Source organism: Balaenoptera borealis (genome assembly GCF_965194805.1).
Source record: "Balaenoptera borealis genome assembly, chromosome: 2".
NCBI lineage: Eukaryota > Metazoa > Chordata > Mammalia > Artiodactyla > Balaenopteridae > Balaenoptera > Balaenoptera borealis.
Genome location: NC_138867.1, coordinates 44,866,830 through 44,891,621, shown reverse-complemented (window position 1 = coordinate 44,891,621; position 24,792 = coordinate 44,866,830). Strand labels below are relative to the sequence as shown.

Genomic DNA, 24,792 nt, shown 5'->3' with positions numbered 1-24,792 from the left:
GTTCTTTGCTCAAGTAAAGATGGAGACTCAGATTCACCTTTGGAAGTATAAGATAGATCTCTTGCTTGTGGGAGCAGGGAAAGCAAGTCATGAGTATAGTAGAAAAGAACTGGGTTTCACCTGTGGGGTAAATCAATTTGAAGAGATGCTGCAGCAAGTAGCATGGCTATTAAAAAGAAAAAAAAAAGCGAAATAGAATAGCAGACACATCCAAAGCAGCATAAACTGCTGCTCTAAACTATGACTAGGAAAGTGAAAGCACTCCCTTGTGATCGCCATAAAGTCTTGGGAAAGGCACACACTTTCTATGTATATTAAAGGGAAACAGAATTCAAAGACTATAAAACTTGGGGTCACTTAAGTTTTGATTGTAAGATATCATAAGCAGGTTACCTCTGTTTCCAAAACTCCTTCCAACTCCAAAATCACCCATTGTGGATGTATGCTCTCTTTTATTAGACTCGCCAGGATCTGAAAAAGTTCAGATAGAGTTAAAACTCTTCAACATACAAAATCAAGTGTGCCACCAATAACTAGGAATTAAATGAATCTGTGGGTTAAGGGAACTCCCAAGGACAGGGAGAGAGTAGTACAGGAACTTATAAAGATAAAATACACCTGCAACTTTTTTAAATCATTAAATTACACCAAAGTAAAAACAAATATACTATTGGTGAAATACAACTGTCTACTAGGTGTTATTTTACTAGTGACCTTTAATCAAGAAATTCAACTCTGATTTTCTATATACTGAAACCTCACCCTGATAGCTATTTACATTATACCCCTATGTGAAAGTCATTGCTACTGAAAATTTTACACTGTTGTCCTGCAATTATTCTATTTATTACTTATTCATTTTTCTAGTACTTCAGTCGCTCTCAGTCTTTCCACTTTTTAAAATTAATATTAGGAAGGGACTACATAATAAAGAAAAAAATGCTATGAATACCACTCCCCTTTACCTCCCACCCCTCCATAGTATTTCCTCATATCAGCCTTATTAGCTTTATCCCCCACTACACGGCTCTGAACACCCAACATTTTAATTCATAAAACAACTTCCCATACTCCACATTGTGAACTTCTAATATTTTCTACCTTCCTACATGCTGTTCCTTCAGCATGACATTCCCTGCTTTCCTATTTTTCCTAGCAAAATTCTTTTCACTCTTCAAAAGCCGGGTTCAAAAGCCACCTCTTCAGTGAAGTCCTCCTTCAGTCCTCCAGCCATAGTCAATCCTTCAGTCACATTCCCACAGCATACTATGTGTATCTCTTTTTTAGCAATATTTCTTTCCATGTGTTTCTCTACCACTAAATTAAGAATTTTCAGGGCAGAGTTGCTATGGCAAGCAGCACAGGTATTTAAAACAAAAACTTAGAACAGACATCCATAACATCATAAACTGCCACTTCAAACTATCATTGGGATAACTATCATTATCTTGTGATCCTCATAAACTGTCTTACCTCTATCTGTAATATCCTAGTGCAGAGGAGTTAAGGGATCTGTGAAACTCCTAATGCCAAATGCAAAATTGCATTTATGCAACTATCAGTATTTTCATCAGAGTCTAAAGAAGTGTGTGATTCAGGAAGTTAAGGCTTTTTAGGCCATACTTCACAGAAGATAAAAAGCTAATCAATATATATGTTAAGCAATTAAGAGTCAATTTCAAAACCACGTGACTAGATATGCAAGTTCTGAGAACAAATATCACAGAGATTGAAAATAGCTAAAATGTTAAATGGATCATTCAGGAAAGGGGTTATACTCATGGGTCTTCTATGAATTTCCAGGATTATATGTAGTATTAAAGATAACTTTTTTTATTTTTTTATTTTAATTTTATTGGAGTATAGATGATTTATAATGTATTAGATTCAGGTGTACAGCAAAGTGATTCAGTTATACATACACATATGTTCATTCTTTTTCAGATTCTTTTCAAAGATAACTTTTTAAAGTATTAACATTTACAAAGAGTTTTGATCAGAAATTTAATGTATTTCAACCTACAACATATGGAATTAACAATTTATAGTAAAGTCTCTCTCAGTGATGGCTTTCTCATTTAAAAAGGCTTTATTCAACAATGTTTAGAATTCTTCATCAAAAAGTATTATAACCCATGCTAAATTAGAATTTTAAAATATATCTAAATATTAAATAGTTCCCTGAGTGTAATATTAAGGTATTTGTTATTTCTAATCTTAGTAGTAGCAAACAAAACCCACACTTCAACCTCTTAGCACAACTACGTGCTCCAAATCATCAACGACTCTTACTTAATATGCAGGCTTAAAAAACAAAATGTATATAGGCATATTTAACAAATAAATTATTTCCATTAGTAGCAGAAACATGTCAAAACATAAAAGTTCACATTTATGTTAACTGTATCTAAAAATATTAAATTTTCCAAATGGCAAATGAAATACACGCATCAACCTTTAGTTTCCAATGAATAAAAGTATCTAGAAGGATTGACGTTTTTCAAAAAACAATACTTAATAAATTCAAGAATAAGTGTCATGTATATTTAAAACTGCCAATTAACCCTAGCTTACAGCATCCCATAGAAGAAATTTATTTAAAAATCCATATGACCATTTAATTTGAGGTTCTAATAATAAATATTTTGTTGCACTATAACAAAACATAGTGCAGAATATTTTCAGCATTTTAATATCAAATCTAAAAATGGACTGGAGGAAGGTATTTTGCTGGGTCATTATCTGTCAAATCTAGCGCTGGTTGTTCTAAAAGTAACAACAAAAAATTCCAATTTTGGGAAAACAACCTCTTAATATTAATGAGCTAACAGAACTGCTTTCCATACTGCCTTTTCTTGAGAAATATAAAACTTAAGAAAGAGGTCCTTCACACCATAATCTTTGGAGCTTTTACAAACATTCCTCCCATGCCAATTGTTAGGAACAATAATCACCAACACCTGAAGAAGCTCTGGGAAGCAACTCTCTTTAACCAATCTATCTAATCAATTTAACTACTGCCTTCTATCTTAAAAAAGTAAAGCAACAAAAAAAAAAAACCAGACATTAAAAAAAAAAACTCATTATCCCAACAAAGTCTACTGTACACTAAGTTATAATAGATTTTACCTTGCACTAAACAGCCATAAAGGCCTCTATTCATTCCACTATTCAACTATTTAACAGAAGATTAAGGAAAGATACTTACCCCTGTTTCCCAAACTCCTCCCAGAGGCAAATCTGCTTCTCATGAAATGATCTCTTCGAGAATATCCATCATCCATTCCTAAAGCAAATAACATTTGAAGCAAGTCAAAATAACAAAAAAAGTACCCTGGTGGTAAGGAAACTTTAAACCTTCTCAATGTGCCATTAACATGGCAAAGGAAGAATTTTATATAGCACTAAGAAAGATGAAAAGCCTAGTAGAAAAATGGGCTATGAATAAGAATAGGTAGTCCTCCAAAAGAAAAAAAAAAAAAAAGGTGTCTCTCACTCATAATTAAAGAAATTGGAAACCAAAAAAAGGATATAATTTTCTCAACCACAACTGACTGGAAAAGTTTGCTAATACTGAGACTAGTCAAGGACATAGCGAAACAAGCACAAATCATATACAATATTGAAACTATAAACTGGATCAATCTTGATCTTGATTTTAAAAGAAAATACTTTTTAGAAGTATACTAGTATGATTTTCCCTGCGGATATACTCAGATGGTAACAGATACACACAAAGATGTTTTTATAAGCATTGTCTATAATAGCCAAAAAAAAAAAAAATCAAAGGAGAATAGGTAAATTACAGTCATCCACAGAACACTGCACATTCACAGAACTAAAAACATTAAAGAAGTTGACATTCAACAATAGAATGTTCATAAAAACTGGCCACATGGAAGGACAAAATGCAAATTCAACAATTTCAAAAATCAATATCATATACACAAAATTCTCTAATTGCAATGCAATCAAATTGGAAGTTACCAAAAGAAAGACAAATACCGTATATTTTCACTTATACGTGAAATCTAAAAAACAAAACAAGCAAACAAATACACAAAACAGAAAAGAGTAACAGATACAGAAAACAAATAGTGGTTTGCCAGATGGGAGAGGGGTGGGAGAAGGTACGAAATAGGTGAAGGTGATTAAGAGGTACGAACTACCAGTTATAAAATAAATAAGTTACAGGGATGTAATGTACAGCACAGGGAATATAGTCACTGTCTTATACTAACTTTGTATGGTGTGTAACCCAAAAAAAATCAAATCACTGTTATACACCTGAAACTAATATGGTATTATAACTCAAGTATACTTCATTTTTAAAAAATTAGAAATTATTAAATACCAAAAAAACTTGATTAAAATCCTCTTACATTTGGAAATGTATTCTAAAACACTTCTATACAACATAGCGCAAAGAAAAAAATTACAATTGAACTTTAGAAATACTTAGAATTGTATGATAAAAATGACATATATCAGAACTTAAATTTTTATACAAAAAAAGGAACTCAAAAAAAAGAACTCAAAATTAATGAGCTAAACAGCCATCTCAACTAATAAGAATGTTAGAAAAAGAACAAAATAAATCACACAAAAGTAAAGGAGGAAAAAAATGGTAAGAGCAGAAATTAATGAAATAGGAAACAAACATATAATAGCGGCTCAACAAAACCAAAACCTAGCTCTTTAGGAAACCAATGACCCACTTTAGGATGAAGGACACACATAGACTGAAAGTGAGGAAATGGAAAAAAATATTTCATGCAAATGAAAATGACAAGAAAGTGGGGGTAGCAATACTCGTATCAGACAAAATCAACTTTAAAACAAAAGCCATAAAGAAAGCTAAAGGAAGACACTATATAATGATAAAAGGATCAACACAAGAAGAGGATATTACACTCATTAACATATATACAGCCAATATAGGAGCACCTAAATACATAAAACAAATACTAACAGACATAAAGGGAGAAATGGATGGGAATACAATAGTAGTAGGAGACTTTAACACCCCACTGACATCAATGGACAGATATTCCAGACTGAAGATCAGTAAGACAACAGAGATCCTAAATGACACAATAGAACAGTTAGACTTAATTGATATTTTCAAGACATTACGTCCAAAATATATACATATTACACATTCTTTCCAAGCGCACATGGAACATTCTCTAGGTTAGACCCACACCAGGACACAAAACAAGCCTCAACATATTTTAGATGACAGAAATTATTTCAAGCATCTTTTCTGACCACAATGGCATGAAACTAGAAATCAACCACAGAAAGAGAAACAAGAAAAAAACAATTACAAGGAGACTAAACAACATGCTACGACAAAAACCAATGGGTCAACAATGAGATCAAAGAGGAAATTTTAAAAATACCTTGAGACAAATGACAATGAAAACACAAACACACAAAATCTAAGAGGGAAGTTTATTGTGATATAGGCCTTCCTCAAAAAACAAGAAAAACTCTCAAACAAGCAACCTAACCTACTACCTGAAAGAATTAGAAAAAGAAGAACAAAAACTACAGTCACAAGAAGGAGAGAAATAATATAGATCAAAGAGGAAATAAATAAACCAGAGATTAAAAAAACAATAGAAAAAAATCAATAAAACCACGATCTGGTTTTTTTGAAATGATAAACAAAATCAAGAAACCTCCAGCCAGGCTCACCAAGAAGAAGAGACAGAGGACCCAAAATAAACAAAGTAAGAAATGAAGACGATAAATACCAACTAACACTGCAGAAATACAAAAAAAAAATAAGAGAATACTATAGACAATTATATGCCAACAAATTGGACAACCTAGAAGAAATGGACAAGTTTCTAGAAACATACAGCCCACCAAAACTGAATCAAGAAGAAACAGATAATTTGAACAGACTGATCACTAGATGTGAAATAGAAACTGTAATTTAAAAACTCCCTGCAAACAGAAGTCCAGGACTGGATGGCTTCACTGAAGAATTCTACCAAACATACAAAGAAGAACTTGTACCAATCTTTCTCGAACTCTTCCAAAAGAATGAGAAGAGGGAATACTCCCAAAGTGATTTTATGAAGCCACCATCACCCTGATACCAGACAAAGACATTACCAACAAAGAAAATTACAGGCTAGCACCTCTGACAAATATAGATGCAAAAATTCTCAACAAAGTATTAGCAAACCGAATCCAAACAACACATAAAAAGGATCATACACATCAAGCTGGATTCATCCCAGGGTCACAAGAATGGTTCAACACATGCAAAATCAATGTGATACACCACACCAACAAAACAAAAGACAAAAACCACATGATCATCTCAATAGACTCAGAAAAAGCATTTGATAAAATTCAACATCCATTCATGATTAAAAAACTCTTACCAAAGTGGGTATGGAGGGAACATATCTAAGCATAACAAAAGCTATTTATGACAAACCCACAGCCAACATAATACTCAACAGTGAAAAACAAAGCCTTCACGCTAAAATTTGGAACAAGACAAGTATGCCCACTCTCACCACTTCCATTTAACATAGTATTGAAAGTCCTAGCCACAGCAATCAGACAAGAAAAAGAAAGAAAAGATATCCAAATTGGAAAGGAAGAGGTAACACTGTCATTATATGCAGATGACATAATATATATATAGAACACCCTGAAGACTCCACACAAAAACTAGTAGAACTGATAAACAAATTCAGCAAAGTAGCAGGATACAAGATTAACATACACAAATCTGTTGCATTTCTTTACACTAACAATGAAATATCAGAAAGGGAAAGTTTAAAAAAAATCCCTTTTCAAATTGCATCAAAAACTCCTAAAAGAGAACACAGGCAAAACATTCTCTGAGATAATCTTACCAATGTTTTCTTAGATCACTCTCCCAAGTCAATAGAAATAAAAGCAAAAATAAGCAAATGGGACTTAATCAAACTTACAAGCTTTTGCACAGCAAAGGAAACCATAAACAAAATGAAAAGACAACCTATGGACTGGGAGAAAATATTTGCTGATGATGTGACCGACCAGGGATTAATTTTCAAACAGCTCATACAAACAACTCAATAACAAAAAAACAAACAACCCAATCAAAAAATGAGCAGAAGACCTAAACAGACATTTCTCCAAAGGAGACATACAGATGGCCAATAGGCACATGAAAAGATGCTCAACATTACTAATTATCAGAGAAATGCAAATCAAAACTATAATGAGGCATCACCTCACATGGGTCAGAATGGCCATCATTTACAAGTTTACAAATAATAAATGCTGGAGAGGGTGTGGAGAAAAGGGAATCCTCCTACACTGCTGGTGGGAATGTAAATTGGTGCAGCCATTCTGGAAAACAGTATGGAGGTTCCTTAAAAAACTAAAAATAAAGTTACCATATGATCCAGCAATCTCACTCCTGGGCATATATCTGGAGAAAACTCTAATTCAAAAAGATACATACACCCCAATGTTCACAGCAGCACTATTTACAATAGCCAAGACATGGAAGCAACCTAAATGTCCATCAACAGATGAATGGATAAAGAAGATGTGGTATATATGTACAATGGAATACTGCTCAGTCATAAAAAAGACTGAAATAATGCCATCTGCAGCAACATGGATGGACCCAGAGATTATCATAATAAGTGAAATCAGAAAAAGAAAGACAAATATCATACGATATCACTTATATGTGAAATCTTAAAAAAATGATACAAATGAAATTATTTACAAAACAGAAACAGATTCACAGACGTAAAAACAAATGTATGGTTACCAAGGGGAAAAGGGGAGGGAGAGATAAATTAGGAGATTAGCAGATACAAACTACTATATATAAAATAGACAACAAGGTCCTAGTATATAACACAGGGAACTATATTCAATATCTTGTAATAAACTATAATGGAAAAGAATCTGAAAAGAACATATATATATATATATGTATAACTGAAACACTCTGCTGTATACCAGAAACTAACACAATATTGTAAGTCAACTATACTTCAATTAAAAAAAAATTTTTTTAAAGAAACCAATAAAGACTTGCCAGAGTGACAAATCACTAGAAGTCTGATAGAGGCAGGGGGAAGGGAAAGAAAGAAAAGACATAAATGAACAGTATTTGGAATTTTTTTAAAAAGGAAATAACCTCAAAAACAGTGGGAGGTGTTGTTAAATGGATATAAGGTTTCAATTATGTAAGATAAAAAAGTTTCTAGAGTTCTGCTGAACACTGTGCTTGTAGTTAACAGTAACACTATACACTTAAAAGTTTAAGAGAATAACTCTCTTGTTATATGCTTTCTACCACAATAAAAAAATAAAAATTACCATGAACAACTTTATACTACTAAATTTAAAACTTAAACAGAAAAGTTCCAAGAAAATTAACTCATCAAAACAGACTCAAGAAGCAATAAAAACAAACTAAATTGTCCTACAGAAACTGAACCAGTACTTAAATCTCTGCATCACACTTAAATGTAGTTTCACAGGTGAATTCTACCAAACTCTCAAAGAACAAATCATTCCAATGTCATACAAGTCCACCAGAAAACAGAAAGAGGAATTATTCCCCAACTCATTCCACAAGGCCATCATAATTTTGATAAGACAAGACAGAAGAAAATTATAAACCCCTCTTACTCATAAGTAGATACAAAAATCTCAAAAACACATATTAGCAAATCAAGCCCAACAGTAACTGAACAGATAAAACACTATGACCAAGTTGGGTTTATTCCAATATGCAAGGGTATTTTAACATCAGAACATCTAAAAAGGTAATTAACAACCTTAACAGATTAGAAAAGAAAAAACTAATTATCTCCACAGATTAAAGTAAATAATACAATTCAACACCATTCACGACTGAAAACATATACTTAGCAAACAAGGAAAAAAAGAGATGTTCACGGCAGCTTTGTTCATACAGTAAAAAAGGAAACAACTCAAATGTGCACCAAGAAACGAATTAAAATATGTGGTATAGTCACACAACAGAGTTTTACATACACTGTGTTCTATATTATATAGTATTATATATATGGTAGATTCACACAGCAGAGTATAATTATAAATGAACTACAACAATTGGCAACACAGATAAACCTTAGAAAGAATACTGAGCGAAAAATCCAAATTGCAGAACAAAAACTATTTATGGTACAGTACCATTTTTTTAAAACTTAAAGAAGCAAATTTAAATATAGTGTTTGGGGAGACATACGTATGTGATAAAGCTTTTTTTTGAAAAGGAAGAGAAAGAAACAATGCAGGATGGGGACTGGACAACAGAATAGGAAAATAATACATAAACAATATAACAGTATTAGTAGTGTTCTTAAAAATGGGTGGTAGTTCAAAACATTTATGAAGCTTTATAATTTGCAAATGTGACATTTTTAATATAGTAGGTATTTCTTTTTATAAAAAGGTCTTCAATAAAGGTTCCATCAATAAAATAAAGTCACAAGGTAACAATTATTCTTTGAATTCTTACTCTCACTAGTTGCCACATATTAGACAGGGTAAAAAAAAACTTCCAAAAATAAAAAATGCTAAAAACCATTTAAGTCACATATCCCTCTTCTGTAAGTCCCTCCTCTAGCTATATTCTGGCATCACACTAGCTATATTCTGGCATCACAATTCATACTAGTTTCCTTCTCTCTTGATGAGGCTAAACATTTCATCAAGTAACCGAAAGGCTTCTGAGTTCCAGGTAGTAGTAAATAGGTAAAGCTCAGATGCTCTCAGACGATGGAAAGCTCAAAGCCAACTTAAGAAGATCTATTCAAAAATCTAACTGCTCCAACATTCAATGGACTCCTCATGAGGGAAGTACCAATTTCAGCATCACAGTAAGAAGTAGCTTTGCTTTTGGTAAAGAGGAAAGGGAAGGGGACATTACAAGGACAAGAACATTCCAGGCAAGGACACAGCCAGAAAAATTAACAATTTTCCAAACACTAGCTTCTAATGTTTGCCAGGCTCTCCCCAAATATACAAGATGAGAATAGCCATGCCTTAGCTGGCTCAAATTTTAAAGCTATGCTGTATCATACAGTAGTGCCTAGCCTCATGTGACTATTTAACTTCAAAATTAATTAAAATTAAATAGAATCAAAAATTCAGTTACTCGGTTGCACTAGTCATGTTTCAAGTGCTCAACAGTCAAATATAACTTGTGGTTCAACAGCCAAATGCAGTACAACTAGAGAATATCTGCATCATTGCAGAAAGTCCTAATGAACAGCACTGGTCTAAGACTGGTAGTTCCCAAGCTGTATCACTAAGACATAAATGGAAAAAGGAATAAAGTACTCACTCATTCTCTATCTTGAATCAACATATAAAGCAAATGTTGCAATGGTACTCAAATACATAAGCAAGTAACTTGTGTATAAGAAATGGCAAGCCCTTAGAGTCAACAGGAAATGTTTTAGGCTCAAGAAACAGACTAACATACCTTTCAATCAACTAAAGTTTCTGTATACTCTTCCCAAGATTTCCTGTCTCTGTTAGAAATCAGAATAGTAGTTACTCCTGACAGAGGGATTGTGCCTTGAAGGGAGACACAGGAGGGCTTCTAGGGTTCTCTTATAATGCATTGTTTCTTGATCTGGGTGCTGGTTACAAGGGAGTGTTCAGCTTGTAAAACTCCAGTGACCTGTACATTTATGATATGTATATTACTTAATTAAAAATACTGAATCTGTGTGTACACTATGCTTCAATAAAAAAAAAATTATTTAGTTAAGAAGAACCTGGCCTGGCCTAGACACTTCTGTGGACAAATTCTACTAAACTTATAAAAAGCAGGTAATTTCCATGTTCCAGAGCTTATTTTTCTTTTAAATGAAAAGCCTGAAAACAGAATCAAATGAGAACAACTTAAGAAAACTACAGGCCAATCTTATATAATTCAAAAAGTGCTAAATAAAACACCTAATTTCATCCAATACTGCAATAAAATAACTATATTTATCCAAGGAATGAATTTATCCTAGAAACTTATCCTAGGAACACAAAGTTAGTTCAAGTTAAAAAAAAAAAAAAATCCAACTGATATAACCACTATGGAGAACAGTATGGAGATGCCGTAAAAAACTAAAAATAGAATTACCGTATGACCCAACAATCCCAACACTGGGCATATACCCAGAGAAAACCATAATTCAAAAAGACACATGCACCCTAATGTTCACTGCAGCACTATCTGCAACAGTCAGGACATGGAAGCAACCTAAATGTCCATCAACAGAGGAATGGATAAAGAAGATGTGGTACATATATATAATGGAATATTACTCAGCCATAAAAAGGAATGAAACGGGGTCATCTGTACCGACACAGATGGACCTAGAGATTGTCACACAGAGTGAAGTAAGTCAGAAAGAGAAAAACAAATATTGTATATTAACACATATATGTGGAATCTGAAAAAACTGGTATAGATGATCTTATTTACAAAGCAGAAATAGAGACACAGACGTAGAGAACAAACATATAGATACCAAGGGGGAAAGGGGGAGGTGGGATGAATTGGGAGATTGGGATTGACATATATACTCTATTGATACTATGTATAAAATAGATAACCAATGAGAACCTACTATGTAGCACAGGGAACTCTACTCAATGCTCTGTGGTGACCTAAATGAGAAGAAAATCCAAAAAAGAGGGAATATATGTATACATATAGCTGATTCACTCTGCTGTACAATATAAACTAACACAATATTGTAAAGCAACTATACTCCAATAAATAAATAAAATCTAAATAAATTTTAAAAATAAAATAGAAAATCCATTTATTTCCCTACACTAACATACTTAAAGAAGAAAATCAACAGAAATCAGTAATTCCAAAAAAAAAAGCACTGGCTAACTTTCAACTGCCATTCCTGAACAAAACTAATAGTCAAGCAAAAAGGAAAGAAACTTCCTTGGCATGATTGAAAAAAAAATTAACAGAAGCCTAAAGCAAACATTACACTTTAATTATAAAAATTGTGGCGCGTTCCACTGAAATGAGGAAAAGCCTAAATGCTTGCTACTTCTACTACCATTCAATGAATGGTAGATTTGTCCAGTGCTTCAAGACAAAAAAAAAAAAAAAGAACAAAATTGTATGAGATGAAATCTGCATCACACATCATGAGGGAAGAGACAGAATGCTTAACAGATGGTGCCGGGAAAACTGGGTTACCATATACAGATAAAATGATCTCTATTTCACACCATATTCAAAAGGATGGATTCAACTGTACACTTAAAAATTGTTAAGATGAGAGAACTTATTCAACTTGATAAAGTATAGCTAAAAAAAACCCTATAGCTAACATCATACTTAATAATGAGAAACTCAAAAGTTTTCCCACTAAGATCAGGTATAAAGCAAGGATGTGCCCTCTCATCACTCCTTTTCAACATCATACTGGAAGTTCTATCTAAAAAGTATACATATTGGGAAGGAAGACATATGACATAAACCTGTCTTTTTTCACAAATGACATGATCATCAATGCAGACAACCCAACAGAACTGACAAAAAAACCTCCTGGAATTAACGTGCAATTTCAGCAAGGTTGGAGGATACAAGGTTATTCCACAAAAGTTAACTGCATTCCTACACACCAGCAGTGAACAAGTAGAATTTGAAATTAAAAACACATTACCATTTACATTAACACCCCAAAAAATGAAACTGTTGTGTATAAACCTAACAAAATGTGTAGATCTATATGTGGGAAACTATAAAACTCTGGTTAATGAAATCAAAGAAAAACTAAATAAACTGAGAGATAATTCCACATTCATGGATAGGAAGACTCCATATTGTCAAGATGTCAGTTCTTCCCAACTTGATCTATAAGTTCAATATCAATCAAAATTGCAGCAAGTTATATATTTTGTGGATATCAACAACTGATTTTAAAGTTTATATGGAAAGACAAAAGACCCAGAACAGCCAACACAATGCTGAAGGAGAACAAAGTTGGAGGTCTGACACTACCCAACTTCAAGACTTACTATAAAGCTATAGTAACCAGGCCAGTGTGGTATTAGCAAAATAACAAACAAATAGATCAATGGAACAGAACAGAGAGCCTAGAAATAGACCCACATTAATATAGTCAACTGATCTTTGATGAAAGAGCAAAGGCAATAAAACGGAGCAAAGAAAATCTTTTCAACAAATGGTGTTGGAACAACTGGACATCCACATGATATTAAAAGAAAAGAATCTAGAGCAGACCTTACACCCTTCACAAAAATTAACTAAAAATGGATCACAGACCTAAATGTAAATGCAAAACTATAGAACTCCTAGAATATAACATAGGAGAAAATCTAGATGACCTTGAGAATGACAATGGCTTTTTAGATACAACACCAAAGGCATAATCCATGAAAGAAATAATTGATAAGCTGGACTTCACTAAAATTAAAAATTTCTCTGTGAAAGATAATGTCAAGTAAATGAGAAGACAACCCACACACTGGGAGAAGATATTTGCAAAAGACATATCTGATAAAAGAGTGCTATCCAAAATAAACAACTCTTAAAATTCAACAATAAGAAAACCCAATTAAAAAATGGGTCAAAGACCTTAACAGTCACCTCATCAAAGAAGAATATAGGACAAATAAGCATATGGAAAGATGCTCCACATGATAGGACATCAGAGAAATGCAAATTAAAACAATGAGATGCCACTATATACCTATTAGAATGGCCAAAATCCGTAACACTGACAACACCAAATGCTGAGGAGGATGTGGAGCAACAAGAACTCTCATTTATTGCTGGTGGGAATGCAAAATGGTACAGACACAATTTGGAAGACAGTCTGGTTGCTTCTTACAAAAATAAACATACTCTTAACCATACCATCCAGCAACTGTGCTCCTTGGTATTTATCCAAAGGAGTTAAAAACTTATGTCCACACAGAAACCTGCACATGGATGTTTCTAACAGTTTTATTCATAACTGCCAAAACGAAGCAACCAAGATGTCCATCAGTAGGTGAATGTTTAAAAAAAAAAACAAAAAACCTGTGGTACATTCTGACAATGGAATGTTATTCAATACTAAAAAAAAAAAAAAAAATGACCTATCAAGCCATGAAAAGACATGGAGGAAGCTTAAATGCATATTACTAAGTGAAAGAAGCCAATCTGAAAAGGCCACATACTGTATGATTCCAGCTATATGACCTTCTGGAAAAAGCAAAACTACAGAGACAATAAAAAGATCACTGGTTGCTAGGAGTTGAAGGAGAGGGCAGGGATGAATGGGTGGAGCATGGAGGATTTTTAGAACAGTGAAAATATTCTCTATGATACTATAATGGTGGATACATGTCATTACACATTTGTGCAAACCCACAGAATATACAACACAATGAGTGAACCATAATGTAAACTATGGACTTTGGGTAATAATGATGTGCCAACGTAGATTCATCAATTGTAACAAATGTACTACTCTGGTGGGGGGTTGGTAGTTGGGGAAGCAGAGCATGTGTCAGGACAGGGGGTTTATGGGAACTCTATACCTTCCCTTTAATTTTGCTGTGACCCTAGAATTGCTCTAAAAAATAGTTTTTAATCATTTTTTACCTTAAAAAATGATTAAGACAGTAAATTTTATGTTATATTTATGTTACCAAGATTTAAAAAAAAAAAACCTCCACTATCACTGAAGACCCATGGCCCAAGTTGACGAGAAAAACCCTAATGTCAAAGATTCTTTTTTGTGAGCCCTGTATGTACACTCATACTACATATACTATGTCCTGATTTGGCACCCAAATAAATATGGCCATCATGAATTTTTTTAAAAAAGGACAGATTCAGATGAATAAAAGCTAAATGTGAAAGGTAAAACTCTAAAGATAACTTAGGTGGTTACTTTTTTGACACAGAGGTAGGGAAAAGCATCTTAACTAAAAGTGCAAAAGCAAATCAGAAAGCAAAAAAAAAATTAATTTAATGGCTTTGAATTAAAATTTTTGATCAGTAAGGAATATCATGGACAAAGTTGACAGATAATAAATGGAAGAAGATATTCACAATGTCTAAATCAGAAAAAAGTGTAAAATCTGGAACATACAAAGAATGCCTGCCAATCAACAAGAGAAAGAAAGCAAGCCCAATAGAAAATGGACTAAATATATGATAGGCAACTTACAGAAGTGGAAACCCAAAAAGATAACAAGCATGCATATGAAGAGACAGTTAAGCTAATAAATAATCAGATAAGCGAATTTAAAACAAAGAGATTTTACTATATACCCAATAGGCTGGCTAAAAGCACAAGACTGAATAACAATGTCAATGGAATATAAGAACCCTCATGTCCTACTTATGGGAGTAGAGACTGACACAGCTATTCTGGAAAGCAATTATTAAATATTTAATCAAATTAAGTATATATACACCCCATGACCCTGTAATTCCTCTCCTGAGTCCATTACCCAAAGAAATTCTCACTTAGACCCACAAAGGGACATGTAAAAGAATGTTCATCCTTGTGGTGCTGGAGGGGAATAAGGGGTAATTACAGTGTCCATCATGGGGATAGGGAGGAGATAAAAGTTGGTGATAAAGTATATGAAATACCATACAGTAGTTAGAAATAACGCAATCAATTAGCAATTAGCAATATGTCTTAAACATAGTGGTGGGAGGTAAGAAAAAATTATGAGATCTTCAGCACAGTAACATTTTTCTAAGTTAAAATTACAAGCACACAAAAAAATAGGTACACGTAACAACATATCTTTTAAAACACACACACAAAAAGAATGGCTGCTTCAGGGAAGTAGAGGAATAAGAATTCCCTGACACTTCTAATAGCTAGTCTAGGAAGAATTCAAATCATTCAAAAATGGGTAAAAAAGAAATTAGCAAAGGCAGCACAGGATCTGTACAATACAACAAGGAAAGAGAGAGGAGGGAAGGATGAAACAAGAAATGAGAGCTTAAAAAACTTAAATCCTCTAGAAAAGCACTACATGATTCCTCTCTAAGAAAACTGCTCTCCCCAACAAAACAGCCTAGCCCTGGCCAATCACTTAATAGTAGAACCCATCAGTCAAGAAGCTGTGTCCAGGCACAGGGTTGAGTTTTTAATGTTCCACTCCTAAATACAAAAAGGCAGGCAAGGATCACCAGACTTTTGAAGAAAGTCACCTACGTGAAACAAAACAAACACAGGGAAAAAGAAGTCTAAGAACCAGCAAAGGGAACAGAAATAACATTCAAATGAAATTATAATAATCCTCAGAGAAAAAAATAAGAAAATAAGTAAAGGGTATGAATTTCAGATTTAAAAGGCCCATTCACTAAGTGTCTTGTATAATAAATAAAAAGTTCCACATCAAGTTACACAATCATAAAATTTTCAGAATACAGAAGACAAAGTAAGATCCTAAAAGCTTCAGAAGAGTTTAGAAAAAGTCATATACAAAGGACCAGAACTCAGATTATCAAACTAAGCAGCATCACTAGTATTTCACATTCAATGAAGATATTATAAAGTTTTAGGGGAAAATTATTTCCAACCTAAAATGTTACTCAAACTAGGAATCAATCTTCTGTTCTGTTTTTATGAATCAATTAGGAAAGTAAAGATATTTGCAATCTCTCAAATTTCTTTCCCATGCTTCCTTTCCCAAGAAGCTGCAGGAAAATGGGCTCCACTGAAGTGGGGAGGCAGGGGAATCAAGATAGAAAAAACATGGGATTCAGGGAAAAGAAAAGGTGACACATGGAAGAGGTGAAGGGTAATTCTTGGGATGAGAGGCTAGGGAGGCAAGCTTATCCTGGAGAGGATAGAGGAATCAGGAAAAATGAAACTGATAGATCACTGTATACGTGATAGAAACTAACCATGAATATAGTCTGATGCATATCCATGCTTAGAAAGATGTGTTAAAAACTGTGAACATAAATAGATATGAATAGATAGCTGTGCTTCTGGCAGAGGGTTTCGAAGTAAATTAGCAATAGAAACACAGATCAAGTAAACAAAACAAGGTAATGATTAACTCTAGTAAAAACAAAACAGAAGATTGAATAATAAAGGAAATGCAACCATAATATATTACATGGTTCACATATGAATGATATATACACAGCCATGATATAAAAACTGAGTATAGGTTTTTATGCAAAAAGTGTGATAACTATTAGGAGAGTGGGAAGGGAAGAAGTGTGAGTGGAGTATATAGGGGAAAGGGGGGGAGCTAAATATTGGTATCGGAGAGGGGTTAGGTCCAGGACCCACCACCTAATCCCCTCCACCCACCCCCTACCCCCAAGGATACTAAAATCCCTGGGCACACAGGTCCCTCATATAAAATGGTGTAGTCTTTGCATATAACCTAACATCCTCCACATACTTTAAATGATCTCTAGATTACATATAATACCAAATACAATGTAAATGCTATATAAATAGTTGCCAGTGGAGGGCAAATTCAAGTTTTGCTTTTGGGAACTTTCTGGAATTTTTTTCCAAGTATTTTTCATCCATAGTTGGTTGATTCATGCAGAAATCTAAAAAATCAGAGTCGAAAGACTGTCAACAGACACTCGTGGTTAAACCTGGGAGCCAAGATTTCAGTTCATTTTCTTTCTTTTCACAACTATATTTAAGTTTTTCCACTATTTTTTTTGCAATAAGAATATCTAGGTATTATCTTAGTATAGCATTCATTGGCCTAGTATGTATTTCTGTAATAAGGAAGTCTATTTTCATGAAAAAAATATTTTACTTAAAAAAGAGCTACCAAAGTATTTGTTATCCAGAAGGTGAGCAGGCAATCTATATTTTTCATTAATTGATTTTATATCATTAGCCTGAACATTCAAGATCTAATGCTAAGAAAAGTCCAGGTTTTTAGTTGGTGGCTACTTCAATCTAGTTTACTGACGATTTCACTACAAAGTCACGTTATACTGTAATATACTATGGACCCAAACTTTCATTCCTTTACAAAAATTATCTTTGACACCTCACAGAACAAGGTTTCTCCTGATTACACAATGATCTATGCATATAGATGTGTTAAGAAGTATAGATTACTTTTACCCAATTTTCTTTTTGGAATACTTCAAGTATACACACATGCATGTGGTTAGCCTTCTGCTGGGGTTTCAGCAGGCAGCAATTGCATAAACTTCTGAGAATCTGAATATTCTATATTAAACCGCTGCGTTTAAATGTTTACAAAAGACAAATGCATCTTGGTAATAGCAGAAGCATTTCTTCTAAACTCAACTTCCTTCTATCAAGAGAATTACTCTAAAAAAAAAAAAGAGAGAGAATTACTCTGAAATTAAGGTGAACATGGGAATTAAATTTGCTTTAACCTGATGAACTCTGATTCTCGAACTCCCGTTCACATTTTTAGAAACTACCTCTCCACAGGTTTTTCACTTTGGGACAGGCTTCAGTGAGCCAGCAGCTTCCTAGACTATAAAACGTTTTACCTCATCCACTAATTTTTGCTGAGAGAAATGAAACTACCGGGTGTCACCAGGCCCTCTCTTGCATCAGAGTAAGACTTAAAAGTAGTAGTTACTCAAATTCATAGAGACTCACAGTAAATTCATAGTAACTCAAATTCATAGAAAGTAAACAGTGATTGCCAAGAGCTGAGGAGACGAAGGACTGGCGAGTTACTGTTTAATGGGCATGAAGTTTCAGTTTGGGAAGATGAAAGGATTCCAGAGGTAGATGGTGGTGATGGCTGCACAGCAATATGACTGTCCTTAATGCCACTGAGCTGCACACTTAAAAATGGTTAATACAGTTAATTTTGTGTTACATGTATTTTACCACAGTAAGAAAAATTGAAGAAAAATAGTAGAAATAGCATTTCAGCCTGCTTTGGACTTCAACAAAATCAAACACTACTGCCATAAGTTTAACTTCCTAGCCCAGGTCCTACCACTTCCACCCATCTTCCCATCCACATCAACTTTATAAAATATGTAGGCGAACCAGATGGAAATAAGTGGTAAGGGAAAACAACAGCTCCCTTATCTTGATTTGTTTCTCTTATTTGCCTAGGACCTCCCCTAAATTTGTTTTCAGATCCCAAAGAAACTCATATTATCTTCATATGAGTTTGGCTTAAACAGTTGTTATCCTGACAGGTCACCACCATTGCAACCTACTTCAACACCTTACAGAGTCCAATCTCCTACTGCCTTATATCATGAACCCTGACAATTCCCTAAGCAGCCTGAAAGCCAAACATGCAACTTCCAGGTTGGGCAAAGGTTTTACAGCAAACCCACTAAATCAAAGGATACACTCTATAGCACTACACTCTCTCCTCTCTCCTTTCCTTTAGCTGTAAGTGGCTCCCAACGCAAAATATTCAAGCCAGAATGAATTCTCACTAGAAAATTTAGAAAACATCCTCTACAAGACATCTACTAGTCAGCTCCTCATCCACTGGATGAAGCCCTTAACCTAAAAATGGTTTTACCTTTTTGCCTTAACACATACCTGACAATGAAGCCAGAGTCCTGTTAAAAGTGTCTCCATGTGCTCCAGAAGAATACCTATCCTGTAAGAAAAAAGAAAAGACTAGTTTTCTACAGTGAATAATAAAAATGTGTAATCTATCTCACAAATACTACAAAATTTTAACAACTGGGTTTTGTTCAGAACAAAACAATAATAGAATGTAAGATTTTCTGAGTCACTGCATGTTCCTTTATTAATTACTCTAAAACACCTTCACTTTAACATTGTATGTATAGCGTATTAATATATCACTTAAAACATTGGTTAGCGGGCTTCCCTGGTGGCACAGTGGTTGAGAATCTGCCTGCCAATGCAGGGGACACGGGTTCGAGCCCTGGTCTGGGAAGATCCCACATGCTGCGGAGCAACTAGGCCCGTGAGCCACAACTACTGAGCCTGCGCGTCTGGAGCCTGTGCTCCGCAACAAGAGAGGCCGCGATAGTGAGAGGCCCGCGCACCGCGATGAAGAGTGGCCCCCGCTCGCTGCAACTGGAGAAAGCCCTCGTACAGAAACGAAGACTCAACACAGCCATAAATTAATTAATTAATTTAAAAAAAAAAAAACACTGGTCAGCAAACTACAGCCACAAGACAAATCTGGTGGGCTACCAGTTTTTGTAAATAAAGTTTTACTGGAACACAGCCACCCTCAATTCATCTACGTATGTCGATGGCTGCTTTTGCACTACAATAGCAAAGTCCTAACAGAGACCATAAGGCCTTCAAAGTCTCAAATGTTTACTACCTGGCCCTTTATGGAGTTTGCTGACACCCAACTTCAAATAAAACTTTAGCCACCCTACTTGAAAAGTATAATCAAATACTATTATTATATTACTACAATAACCAAAGTAATACATGAATAAATCAATACCTGCCAATACACAATATAAATTACAAAGTTCAGTATTTTACAGTATACTCATCAAAACTGTACAGAATAAAGTAGAGCACAGAAGGAGAGTGGCAGATAACAATTTCTACAGTAAAGCATTACAGAAATTTATTTTAAAACTTCAATTGTTTTTATATGAAGTGAAACTAATGTACTCACATTTTTAAAAAAAGAATTAATTCTAAAGTAAAGAAAACCTCACTTATGCACTAAAAACAGTTTATCTACAGATGTATCTCGCAGGTGCACTAAAAATCCAATGAACTGGTGGATGCCAGCTACAGGTCAGAATATTCATGGTTAATTTCAATCAAATTTGTCACAGAAATAGTTCAAGATTGCCTTTAATGCTCCCAAATACTGACTGTCCCATTTTCCCTACTTCAGTCTCAAAATTTATTCGCTATTAATACATATGCATTATGCTTGCAATGGTGTAACGACTGTTGGACTCAGAAAATTCATAGCTAAATGTCAAGTTAATTTTGGAACCTTCCAACATTTCTCAGGGTATTCCTGGGTTAATGACAACATGAGTAACATTTTTCTCACTTCTAACTCCTAGGATGTCCTTATCATCATTAAATCTTTATTTCCTCTCAAGCTTCCTCTACTTAAGGCAAAACTTTTGAACAGAGCTCTGAAATTCTTGCACATCAAAATCAGAATTCAATAATTTAAAAACGAAAAGTGACCTAAAATTTACAGATGATACTTTAATTAACTGACTGCATTAGAAGAATCACAATATTTTTTCAAATAAATTCCTTTAAATAAACCCAAAGCTGGAGGGAGTGCACCAAGGTAGGTCTCTTCAGGTAATACTTTTATCTAAAATTTCTTTCACAAAAGACACTAAATGACTTTAAAAACTACCTTTATAAAGCTCAAAAGTCATCCAGTTATTTTTCTGACTTATTAAAAATAGACAATAGAATCCTGGAAATGGCTTGGGCTACAGTAAAAAGCTCCAATTTATGATTACCATAGACATTAAAACAAGAAAAGTAATCCAGTTTTCCCTGTTTAAACTGAAACCCTGAAGACTTTTCTCTCTTTCCTAGTGGCCAAAGTATTACTGGATGAATAGAACCCAAAAAAGGGCTGGTTTTAATAAGTGTTATAACACTTTCAGCATTATATAACTGATAAAAAATAATGAAACACTCTGGCACCAAAGAATCGAAAAATTACTATTATTAGACAATCTTCAGACTGTGGAATTTAATGTCCCACATACATTCCAAGGCAAATTTAAAAAAAAAATTTTTTTCAACAGAATTCATCTTTCATCATAAAAAATCTTTAATCTTTTTCATTACCTTAAAAATAAATTAACTTCATATTTCCTTCCAGCTATTTTATCACTTCTCTGCTCCTTTGTAGGCAAAATATCTTGTCTACAGTTGCTGCCTCCACTTTCTCATATTCCATTTTTCCTTCACGCCACTCTAGTCTAGCCTCCATCCTCACCTCTGCTCTGAAAAAGCTTATAATAAGGATATTATGTAATAAAATTACTACTTTTATGTTTCATCCTACCAGAACTCTCAGCAGCATTTGAAACAACAGACTCTCCTTCCTCTTTCCAACATTTTTCTCTGGCTTAAGGAACACACACTCCCCTGGTTTTCCTCTTGCCCCACTGGCCACTCCCTCCTCAATCTCCTTTGCCAGCTCCTCCTCTAATGTTCCTTTAAAGTTGGAGTGCCCCACAGTTCATGGCACAGCCCTCAGCCTATTTTACTCTATCCAACTTTACCCAATCTCACAGCTTTAAATCCCGTTAATATATAGGCAATTCCCAAATTTGTATCTATAGCTCTGATCACTCTCCTAACCAACAAATTCATATAATCTACTGACTGGCATTCTTACTTACATGTTTTCTTAGGTATCTCAAATTGAACACAGCAAATTCAGAATTCTTGATTTTTTTTCCCTCCCAAATTTGTTCATCTTCCACGTATTTCCCATTTCAGTAAAGAGCACCATCATCCATCTAGTTGCTTAAATTTAAAAATGTGGCATCACTCTCTCTTTCATTCCCCATATCCAGCCCATCCAGTCCTATCAGCTCTATGTCCACCACTATCTCCAGGGTCCTCTCCCTCTCCTCCTTTTCTCTTTCTTTCTCGGATTTCATTTTCTACCAATCTTGTCTTATCTCACTGTGCTTCAGCAATACTAGCTATAGCAGATTGAATAATGGCCACTCAATGATATTGTCCTAATTCCTGAAATGTGTAAATGTTATCTTATTTGGAAAAAAGAGATGGAGCAGATATAATTAAGAATTCTGGGACTTTCCTGGCAGTGCAGTGGTTAAGAATCTGCCTGCCAATGCAGGGGACACGGGTTCATGCCCTGGTCTGGGAAGATCCCATATGCCGCGGAGCAACTAAGCCCGTGAGCCACAACTACTGAGCCCACGCGCCCTAGAGCCCGTACTCTGCAACAAGAGAAGCCACCACAATGAGAAGCCCGTGCACTGCAACGAAGAGTAGCCCCCGCTCACCACAACTACAGAAAGCCCGCACGCAGCAACGAAGACCCAACGCAGCCAAAAATTTTTTTTAAAAAAAGAATTCTGAAATGAGATTACCCCGGATTATCACAGTGGGCTCTAAATGTCATCACAAGTGTCCTTATGAGAGGCAAAGGGTATTAACACAAACACACAGAGAAGGCCTGTGAAGACAGCAGAAAGAGAGGCAGCCACAAGCCAAGGACTGCCCATAACCACCAGAAGCTGGAAGAGGCATGGATTCTCTCCTAGAGCCTACAGAAGGAAGACAGCACTAGCACTGCTGACACCATGATTTCTAACTTCTGGCCTCCAGAACTGTAAGAGAAATTTTTCTGTTACTGTAAGCCACCTAGTTTGTGGTAATTTGTTACAGCAGCCATAGGAAACTAATACATTGTACTTCCTCCTGTTGCCCTGATACCCCAAGTTTGTTCCCTTCTCTGGATCTTTACACATCATGTCCTATTGGGACTCCTTCAGGTCTCCAGCTCATGAGTCATAGTCTCAGGGAAGCTTTTCCTCTCCACATGATCTAAATCTACCCCATCCCAATATCTCTCTCTCTCTTTCTCTCCCTCTCTCCCTCTCCCTCTCTCTCTCTCTCTCACACACACACACACACAGAGTTTCCTGATTTTTTTTCATAATATTTTTCACTCTCTATATTTGATTTTCAATGTGCTTATTCTGTCTCTCCCAGTAAAATAGAACATCCATGACAGTGAGTCCCTTATCTATCACGTTCACCACTATCTCCAGCACCAAGTATGGCTCAAATAAAAATGTGCTGGGACTTTCCTGGTGGTGCAGTTGTTAAGAATCTGCCTGCCAATGTAGGGGACATGGGTTCAATCCCTGGTCCGGGAAGATCCCACATGCCGCGGAGCAACTAAGCCCGTGTGCCACACTACTGAGCCTGCGCTCCACAACTACTGAAGCCTGTGCACCTAGAGCCTGTGCTCCTCAACAAGAGAAGCCACCACAATGAGAAGCCTCCGCACCACAACGAAGAGTAGCCCCTGCTCACCGCAACTAGAGAAAGCCCACGAAGCAACAATGACCCAACGCAGCCAAAAAAGAAAAATAATAATAATAATAATAATAATAATAAAAATGTGCTGAATGAGTCTTAGGTCTTAACATTACCTTATTTTTAGAACACTTAGCTATAAAATATTTATAATCTCTTTACCCATCCAAATGAACCAACTGAGAAATTTCAAAATGTTTTAAACATAAGGGTTCTCACAGGTAGCTACAAATAATCTATTTGCATTCTGATGAACACATTTCTTTTTACCTTATACGTACTCTTATTATTTTCAATTCTGGAATATCTTACTTTTTTTTTTTTTTAGATCTTTTGTCTTTTCAAACAAATGAATACTTCCATTAACATGTTAAGTTGTTTTTTTTAAAACATGGTAGGGTTTTGATCTCAATTACTTGTCAGGTCTGCTACTCAAGCAAACTTATAGCTGGACAGCTTATGAACCTTGAAGATGCCTCTTCCCTGTCCATTCAGGGACCTATACAGACAGTTCCATGTGTTTCTTCCCCAGCCCTTTAAGGGCCTTTGCAAATATCCTCCATTTTATGCCCAGAATACCCTGAAATGCATCAGAGTACTAAATCAACTTGTACAGAATACCAAGATCTCATCTCCTATTCTAGGTTCCATGTCAAATAAAGCTGAGTTACGTTGTCCAAATAAACTGACCAGATAGGTTGCATCAGATAGCATGCCACATAAAATTTAAATTTTGAACAAAATACATCTC

General features: G+C 34.8%; 1 protein-coding gene and 1 long non-coding RNA gene across 2 annotated transcripts in view; one reads left to right on the top strand and one right to left on the bottom strand.

The window, feature by feature from the left end:
• Positions 1-18,099, top strand: part of LOC309624477 — a 249,491-nt gene extending 231,392 nt beyond the window's left edge. Inside the window, exon 2 of the long non-coding RNA XR_014241960.1 lies at positions 13,091-18,099. This is a non-coding gene — a long non-coding RNA (uncharacterized lncRNA). The remainder of the gene's footprint in view (positions 1-13,090) is intronic.
• Positions 1-24,792, bottom strand: part of DDX4 (DEAD-box helicase 4) — a 68,997-nt gene that overhangs the window by 40,271 nt on the left and 3,934 nt on the right. Inside the window, exons 2-4 of the mRNA XM_082382583.1 lie at positions 19,566-19,626; positions 3,209-3,286; positions 394-471 (exon numbers count right to left, since the gene is read on the bottom strand). Of these exons, the coding sequence (XP_082238709.1) occupies positions 394-471; positions 3,209-3,286; positions 19,566-19,626 (217 nt within the window). The remainder of the gene's footprint in view (positions 1-393; positions 472-3,208; positions 3,287-19,565; positions 19,627-24,792) is intronic.